The following is a 9,584-nucleotide window of genomic DNA, read 5'->3' as shown; positions in this document are numbered from 1 at the left end:
GACCTCGTGCTTGCCAGGCAGGCACTGTGCCACTGAGCTAAATCCCCAGCCCTCTTGGTGCTTTCAAAAATGGCATTTTGGCCAGGCATGGTGGCGCACACCTGTAATCCCAGTATTCAGGAGGCTGAGGCAGGAGGATCATTTTAAGTTTGAGATCAGCCTGGGCTACAAAGTGAGCTCAAGGCCAGCCTGAACTGCATAGCGAGACTGTCTCAAAAAGACCAAGGGGCTGGGGATTTCGCTCAGTGGCATAGTGCCTGCCTGGCAAGCCCAAGGTCCTGAGTTCGATTCCCAGTATCAGCAAAAAAAAAACAACAAAAAAAAAAACCACAAAGGTGATCAAAACTGCATGCCTATTGCAAGTTGACCTTTAGATATTTACTACCTCTCCATTTGGTCAAGGATGGATGGGAGAGTGCCCTTTTTGTGTGTGGCACGGGATGGGAGACACAAGAAGGAGAAGTGGCGTTAAGGAAAAAAATGTGGACAGAGGCCCCGGGGTACATAACCCCCAGAGGCTGTGCAGAACTCACAGTGAGGCTGTAGTTTATCCTGGATCGGGGATACTAGGAGTATCTTTCTTTTTCACTCTGGGAGGTAAAAACTATGAGGCTAATGTTCATCTTTCTTTTTCCAGTACTAAGAATTAAACCTTGAACCCAGCGCCTTCACGCTGAGATGTATCCCCATCCATAGATGTATTTTTAATTTTTTTTTAAATTTTGAGACAGAGTCTCACTGAGTTGTCCAGGCTAGGTTTGAACTTTCAATGCTCTTGCCTCAGCCTCCCAGAGCGTTGGAATTACAGGTGTACACCTTCCTGCCCGGTTTATTTCTTCATTTTCACCAGTATGTGCTAACACAGAACATGTTTTCTCCTGTGCTAATTCAGTGCCTCCTTCTCCTTTACAGAACTCTCTGTGACTGTAACTTCCCACAATTTCCAGAAACCTTACGTTATCTCTACAAGATCTTAGTGCAAGGCCCTAGGAGGTCAGAAGAGCATATCATCATAGTAACATTCTTCATCAAAGTGAGTTTTAATAGGAAACTATGAATAACACAGTTCTCATTTTCTTATCTAAGCTTAACACTCTAGCCTCTTGTATCCCCTTCAGAATATTTGTTTTGCAGGGCGCGGTGGCACATGCCTGTAATCCCAGCCCTTGGGAGGCTGAGACAGGAGGATCAATGTAAGTTCCAGGCCAGCCTGGGCTACAAAATGAGCTCAAGGCCAGCCTGAACTACACAGCGAGACCCTGTCTCAAAACAACCAAAAAAAAAAAAAAAAACCAGAATATTTGTTTTGACCAAGAATTAAAAGAAAATAAAAAGACATCTAAAGGTGGGGAAGGGGCAGTGGGATGAGTTACATCTGGATTATGGGAGAGTTTCTTCTTTAGTTTGCTGTCAGAATTGGCTTTTATCTTCTCCTGGAGAGTGTATTTGTACAAATACTAACAATTTTTATAGTATCAGTTCATATGTTTTGCAAGCCTGCATATCAAGAATATTTGGGTTTTCCAAAGGTAGTAAGTGACACCTGGTCTACATGATAACTGAGATTCTCTTTGTAATAAATAGGAACTGTCCAAACAACCATATAAAATGAAGATGTGGAAGCATAATACTTTGAATATGAATATTATACCATATATTACAATGTCATAGTGAAGTCAAGCATACTGAGGAAGCCCTTTAGCGTAAAAGCAAGGTTGTATAAATTGAAATTGAGTCAAATGTAATTTTTCCATAAAAGTCATAATGTAAAGGTGTGATGCCCCATATTCTTAAAAAATATTAAGTGACTTCAAACATAGCAAAATAGTTTATTGAAGATCTTATACACTAAATGATGCACTTCTAATGCTTTCTGAAGTATATGTGAATCAATTTACCTGAACACTTCTCAAAGGTGCTTAATCCTTTTGCTTCTCTTATTAGTTTTATTTTGTTATTCAATATTTTCATTATATTGATATGTAAGTATGTATAAATATTAAATAAGTTTAAGTGGTACATAAATAAAATCTCCCATGAAATGATACATCCAAAAGAAATTTACAAACTACGTAAGATTTATAGCGCAAGGTCCTGAGTTCGATTCCCAGTATCAAAAAAAAAAAAGTTATTGGGCTGGGGATTTAGCTCAGCACCACAGCACCTGCCTGACAAGCACAAGGTCGTGAGTTCGATTCCCAGTACCAGAAAAAAAAAAAAAGATTTATATTAGCATCATCAATGTGACAGATGAAGCGTGGAGAGATCTAATTGCCTCTCATGAATATTAGTGTCTTTTGCTATCAGAGATTCATACGCCTCCCAGGTCCTCAGCCAGGATCACATTCTTCCTCACCTTCTGAGAATTTTTGACATGTTTGTCAAATTCTTTTTCTTCATCTGTTGAGAAGATCAGGAGTTTTATCCTGAATTCTTGCCTTGGTTACTTTTCTCTCGATGCTGAGACAAAATACCTGACACCCAGAATCAAGGAAGGAAAGGTTTGTTTAGCTCATAGCTTGTGGAGGTTTCAGTCCATACTCGGCTGGCTCCAAGGCAGGGTGGCACATGGCAGAAGGCAACCGTTCGTGGCAGCGGAAGACAACAACAGCAGCAAGAGCCAAAGGGAGGTATGGCGGCAAGCAGCCTCTTTCCCTCCCTTACATATGCAAAACTACCCACCCCAGGCTGGTGTAGCACTCACACCCACAATCCCAGCATTGGATAATGGATCGGTCATAAACTCTACAAGCTGCCCCATGACTGCATGAGGCTTTGGGGGGACACCCAGACACAAATCATAACAATTCTGTTAATATGATATATCACAGTTTTAATCTGCATATGTCATATGGGCACTTATTTCTTTATTAAACTTCGCATTTTGTTTACATATTGTTTTTCAAATTTTATTTAGTTATCTTTGTTGTTTTGTTTTTTGTTTTTTTTTTCCTCCGGTACCGGGAACCAAACTCATGACCTTGCGCTTGCCAGGCAGGCGCTTTTGCTGCTGAGCTAAATCCCCAGCCCCTCTTTGTTGTTTTGTTTTGAATTCTGTCAGGGAGTTCCTACATACCTTTTGTGTTTGTTTCTGTTTTTGCTTTGGCGGGGTACTAGAGCTTTATTAGTTTTCTTCGGCAGAGTCATGCTTGCCTATGCGTCACTACACGGGCATCTGTGTGTTTGAAATAGCAAATAGCCCCTTCCGGCATTTCCACACTAGCTTGTGCAGATAAAGACCTTCTCTTCGGGGCATGTTTTTATGAATTTTGTCAGTCCATGGGTGCAAAGAACTGCTTCCAGAACCTTGGTTAGTAGGGTTGGCACTGGAATGAGGGTTTGTTTGCTTCAGGGTCCACAGATGGCAGACCTCTTACGGAGTTTGTACACGAGAGTGGCTCTCTCTGTGTTCATGGGAAGATTCCAGCTGTCACATTGGGTGGGTCCCTGATCAAGACAGACCCCATACCATGGTGAGTGATACTGAAGTGAGTCCTCTGCTTCAAAGTCCACAGACCATGGTCTGCAGGCCTGCCTCAGGGTGCATAGATAGGCATGTCCGCCACTGGGTCCCTGGGAAGGCAGGACTTCTCCCAAACTGCAGCTGAGACTAGAGCCAAGTTGCTGTGCTGTTCCAGGACCTGCGAGGGGAACCAAGGCTAGCAGGCCTACCTACGGGGCCACAGATGGGCAGGCCTCAGGCAGCTCCCTAAGCAGGCGAGACTGCCGAGAGCATAGAGCTGCCTCTTAGGGTCACTTCACTGTCCCTAGTCGGGACCAAGTTTGGCAAGCCTGTTATCTGAGGCATAAGTGGACATGACTCCTCCTGGATTCCTTGCTGGGTGGTTCTGTGGTAGAATCAAGCCCAAGCAGAGCTGTAGTCAAGTCCATAGGAAAATAGGGCCTTTCTGAATCTGAAGTTATGGCCATGGTTGCTGAGCCTGCCACCAGAATGCAAAGCTGGCCCCTCAAAAACATGGTCTTCAATTTTGATCTCCAGTAGGGTTTTTGACTTTTTAAGTAATGCCAAAGAACCCCACAAAGGGACTTTTGGCCATGGTGGCTGTGAAACTATTGCTGCTGTGGGGATGAGTAGAAGACCTATAAGGACTTCTTAGACAAGGAGCTGGGGATTAAACTCAGTGGCAAAGCGCCTGCCTGGCAAGCGCAAGGTCGTGAGTTCGATTCCTGGTACCGGAAGAAAAACAAAAAAACAAACAAACAAACAAAAAGGGACTTCTTGGACAATTCTCAATAATCACAGAGATAGGACTACTTTCTCATTTCATTATGCATTTTAGTGGAGAGGCTTTTTCTGCTTTACAGTTGACATAGTTAACTTTTATTGGAAACTGTCATCAGTTCACCAGTGTTTTGTCCATGGTTGTAATTGAAGTTGAACTTTATTAACTCTCTTTTAATAGCTAAAATGTGATGTTTTTCTTACATAACATTAATGATATATTCATAAAATTTAAAACATCATTGCAATATTTACTCTGAAAACTAGCTGGGCATTGTGGCTCAGGACTGTAATCCCGGGACTCAGGAGGCTGAAGCAGGAGGATCACTGGGAGTTCAAGGCCAGCCTGGGCTACAAAGTGAGCTCAAGGCCAGCCTGAACTGCATAGTGAGACCCTATCTCAAAAAGAAAAAAAAAAAAAAACCTAGATATAGCTGGAAATTGATTTGTTACAATTTTGTTAAGAATTTAAACATCTGTGCTGAGGGTAGAGCTGATGGGTAGTATGTCCCTAGCATGTATAAAGCCCCAGCACATGTGCCTTTTTTCTTTCTTTCTTTCTTTCTTTCTTTCTTTCTTTCTTTCTTTCTTTCTTTCCTTCTTTTTTCTTCTTTCTTTTATTCCTTTGTTCCTTTGTCTCCCTGACCCTCCCCGTCTCTGTATCTCTCTGGAATTGAACCCAAAACTTCTGCATAGAGCTGCATTTCTAAGGCCTTTATTTTTTTGAGACAGTCTTGCTAAGTTGACCTTTCTTCCTCTTCCTTTCTTCTTTTCTTTCATTTTGTTTTTAAAACAGGATCCACCCCCTCTGGTTCCCTCTCCCCGCTTCACTGGTGTTTGTGCCCTCTGCCCCAGAGCCTTGTACATCCGTGGTCACCCCCTTGGAGGTATTCTCTCCAAACACTTTATCTAGCTAATGGCAACTCTGCTTTCAAGTCCAAACCTAAATATCACTGTTTGTTCCAAATTCAATGTGTACCATACAGTCTCCACTCAGTGCTCCTGCGGATGTCCTTGCGGCATCTTGTAGCTTTTCTGCCCAGTGCTGGTCACAGTGAATGGCTGTTTTCTTTAGAATCGTGCAGAGCAGCGTCTTGTGCTGCCTCAGTCTCATTAGCTGCTCTATAAGCACCACAAGCTCATGAGCTGTGACTGTTCTCACCACTATATCCCCCACTTACCAGCACAGTGCCTGGGCCAAAGGAGGCATTCTCTTTTCACATACACAAAATACCTTATCAAAAAACTCAGCCATCTGACTATAATCCAAAGAGGAGTATTATTTATTTATTTAGAGGCAGGGTCTGCCTTGTACCCCCAAATGGCCTTCAACTCACTATGTAGCCCAGGCTGGCCCGGAACTCCTGGAGATCCTTCTGCCTCAGCCTCCCAAGGGCTAGAACTGCAGGCATGCACCACCATCCCTGGCAAAGAGAGTAATTTAAAGTGGGTCATTTAGTTTCCAGCAATGGAAAGAAATTATCAAAAGAGAACAAAGCAAAGCGTCTCTTCCTTATCTGATTCTTGGCTCCCCCTTCTGTGAGCACAGGGTTATAGGTAGGAATGCAAGTAAGTACTTGGGAGGTTTGCATGACTCAGCCCAGTTTCAACTTTCATGAAACCGTGCCCTTTGGCCTGATTCCACTCATTCAGTGTTTTTGTTTTGTTTTTATTTTTTTCAGATTCTGGATAAGTTCTTCAAGGACCCACTCCCAGAATTATTTTTGGTCTTCCTCAGAAACTGGATCAGTGATTCCAATCCTGAAATTAGCAAATTAAGCCTTCAGAAAATCACCAGCATGGCCCCGGTTGTCAATAAGGTTTGTGCCTCACAGCACTGTCAGAGCCATGACCTGATATTTTGACATTGCGCAGTATCTTTATGATAAAGCATTGATTTTTCTTTAGTTTCTGTACAACTAAAACCATATCCAAACCTGATGTTTTTGCAATAAGAAAACTTTTAAATGGAAAAGGTATAAATCACTGTAGTGGCTTCTTCACCTTATGTATAAGTTTTTCCATGAAATCATTCATTGTACTCAGAATTCACTTATCATCACTGCCTACATAAGCACTTTTCTTACCGCTCGAACCATTGGCTAGTGGGTTAAGCTCCCGCCCAGCGTACACACGCACGCACGCACGCACACACGCACGCACGCACTGTTCCCCACCCCCAAGCCCTCACTCCCGCCTTCTCCTCCGATTGTAGCGCTTCCCTCTGTCAGCAGTACAAGCACACATTCTTCTCTTTCTTCAGTGATCAGCCCAAGTCAAACTTCACTGACTATACTGATTTCTAGGAGCCTCACCCCTCTCAGAGCCATGACAACTCACTTATGTTATAGTTTATATCGGTGACCCTCAGAATATGGTTCTTGACTACCAATATCGACAGCACCTGGACACTTAGAAATGTAGCTGTTGGCCCACTCCCCGCAGAGGCAGCAGTGTGTGTTTTAAAAGGTCCTCAGGTGACCTCGAGTTGAGAATCAATGTTTTACATTGTTTCCCTCTGAATCATGTGATTTCTTCTTGTCTTCCAAATCAATTAAACATAAGCACACCCCTACTTTGTATTATTGTTGTTGGGGAGGGTTGTTTTATTTTGTTTTGTTTTGAGACAGGGTCTTGCTTTGCAGTGTAGGCTGGCCTTGAATTCACTACATAGCACAGGCTGGTCTCAAACTCTTGGGGATCATCCTGCCTCAGCCTCACGAGTGCTGGGATTACAGGTGTGCGCCACCATGCCCGAATCAGTTTAAAGCTATTATTTTGGCAAATAATGTTTATTTCATTTTCTTCTTTGGTGTATCCTGTTTCCATTTTCCCTTGCCTTCTCTTGGCTCTAATCTGCACATGGCTTCTGTGATCTGCCTCGGCTCACCTCCAAACCAGTCCCTGTCGTCCAACTTAGAGGCCGTGCTGCCAGCAGTGTGTTGGTAAAGGCCCGCCAACCAGCCCTCTGGATAGGCAGGCCTTTTTCTGGTGTAAATGTTCCTGTCCTGGCAAATTTGAAGCTATTCAGAGAGTGTCACTAAACATGGGTGTTGTGGTTGATATATTGTGTCAACTTGGGGAGACTAGAGGATTGGCTAAGTGACTCAGCAGTTCTGCATCCTGGGGTGAAAAGGACATGCTGTTACCCTCTGGGATGTTGTTCATTGTGTCAACTTGAGAAGTTCAGAAGGTCAACTAAGCACCTCAGCAGGGAGTCAGGGTCCTTCCTTTGTATTCATCCTGAGCCTGTGCAAGAGGAGGGCATGGGGATTATGTGAGTGCTACATGCCCCTGGGTGGGGGGGTCGCTTGCTTACAATATAAGGGAGGAAAAGAGGCTTGTTCTTGCCCCCGTTGTGCTGTTGTTGTTTTTGCTGTTTTCTGCCTCCATGAACCGTAGCCCTCTGCCATGTGCCACCTGCCTCGGAGCCAGCCAAGTACGGATTGAAACCTCCACAAACTATGAGCCAAATAAACCTTTCCTTCCTTAACTTTGGGTGTCAGGTATTTTGTCTCAGCAACCAGAGAAAACAATGGGCTTGGACAGCTGTGCACAATGACACATTATTTAATCTTCCCACCATGCAAAACAATACTCATAAATAACCTCAAGTGTAGAAAATTGGCAAATGTCCCAAAAGAATTAGGAAGTATTTCTTTCTGAGTATTACCTTGGTTTTATTTTATTATAAATTTATATAATTAGTTTTTCATAAAAAATCTTTTTTTTTTTTTTTTTTTTTGAGACAAGGTCTCGATATGCAGCTCAGGCTGGCCTTGAATTCACTTTCTAGCCCAGGCTGGCCTCGAACTTGCATTGATCGTCCTGCCTCAGCCTCCCGAGTGCTGGGATTACAGGAATGCGCCACTATGCCCGGCCTCATAACAACTCTTTTAACAACCAATTTACAACATTTTCAACATTTTGTAAGTGACCTTTGTGAGCCAGTGCCAGGATGTCAGAGTCAGAAGTGAACAAACTAAATGCCAACCAGGGACGGGTAACTGAACGCAAGGCTGAGTCCAGGGCACCCGCATGCTGGCTCCTCAGAGGTACAAGGCGTGAGCATCTGCCCCAGGACTGAGGCCTTGCAGGGGCAGGGCACCTCCTTAGTGCTTCCTTCCGTCAACATGAACTGTGGATACACGGCTGGCTAAAGAGATCCAAAACCTACAGAACAGCACAAACCTCTTGCTAAAGACGATACCCTTCTGCCACGTGGCAAGAGAAATACCTGCCAAACTCACCCGTGATGTCGACTTCAGCTGGCGAGTCCAGGCCTTGTTGGCCTCTTAGGGAACCGTGGGAGACCACCAAATTGCACTCTCCTGAGAAATGAAGCCCCTTTCCTCGATCTTGCCCTGACCTCTCCTTTAACCCTATTCACTGAGACATACAGAGCTGTGTATATGAAACAGATGTTCCCTTAATTGGCTAAAACTACGTGATCGAATCTGGCTGAGATGCCAGCTTGTCTCACTGCAGCACGTGGGCAAGAATTGCACCCCCTGCTGATGGGTGAAATGGGAGCTGGAGCAGGAGCCTGTGAGATTCCTCAGCCAAGACATGAGATAATATCTCAGCTGGGGGGATTGACTCAACAAGATGATACCTTCCTGGCAGTAAAGGTGGCAGCCTTACATACATCAAACTATCCATTGTATTGCTAATTGGAGAGCCTTTATGCCTGGCACAAAATTGCTCTGTTTCTCCTTACAGCCAATCCCTGCAACGTTTCTTTTCCCTAGCACTTTGCTGAAAGTTTCTTTTCCCTAGAGCTTTGCTGAGACCGCCACCCACCTCCTTGATTGATACCAATAAAAGCCATGTGCTTTTGAACTCATGGCCTTTTGTTCCACAGAGAACATTGGCCATCCCAGAGCTCCTCCTCTGCCGAACTTTCTCTCTTTGTCTGTCTTTGTTTTGTATCCATGTGTCATATTGCCGGGTGGGAGATGGGAACCTCCTTGGGAGTTTGGGTAAGGAATAGCAGAAGCATTGTTAGTTCACCTCCTCGAGGATGGACACCTCCTTACACACTGGCCAAGTCCTCTCTTCCTCGAGGACGTGCAGTCAGTAGCTGAGGCTGCAGTACCCGATGACTTCTGGACTCTGGAGCCAGTCCTAGATCCAGTGGCATCTAAGGTACTTCCTGGACTCTGCTGCCTCTGAGTAGTGTGAGCAGGCCTGTTGCCTCTGAAATTTTCTTTTGTTTTTTGTTTTTGGTTTTTTGTTTTTGGTTTTTGAGGCAGGGTCTCACTATGTAGTTCAGGCTGGTCTTGAACTCACTTTGTAGCCCAGGCTGGCCTCCAACTTGCAACAATCCTCCTGCCTCAGC

At 44.2% G+C, this 9,584-nt stretch overlaps 1 protein-coding gene across 4 annotated transcripts in view; it reads left to right on the top strand.

Moving 5' to 3' along the window:
- Mroh9 (maestro heat-like repeat family member 9) overlaps positions 1 to 9,584 on the top strand; it is an 81,529-nt gene that overhangs the window by 52,758 nt on the left and 19,187 nt on the right. For all 4 annotated transcript variants that reach the window (XM_005391717.2, XM_005391718.1, XM_013517641.1 and 1 more), the window contains 2 exons: positions 913 to 1,033; positions 5,926 to 6,063. In XM_005391717.2, coding sequence (XP_005391774.1) covers positions 913 to 1,033; positions 5,926 to 6,063 — 259 coding nt within the window. The remainder of the gene's footprint in view (positions 1 to 912; positions 1,034 to 5,925; positions 6,064 to 9,584) is intronic.

This window comes from Chinchilla lanigera, unplaced genomic scaffold (assembly GCF_000276665.1).
Source record: "Chinchilla lanigera isolate Chin_1 unplaced genomic scaffold, ChiLan1.0 scaffold00041, whole genome shotgun sequence".
NCBI classification, from domain to species: domain Eukaryota; kingdom Metazoa; phylum Chordata; class Mammalia; order Rodentia; family Chinchillidae; genus Chinchilla; species Chinchilla lanigera.
The sequence above is the reverse complement of the archived record's forward strand: the minus strand, read 5'-3'. Positions and strand labels throughout refer to the sequence as shown.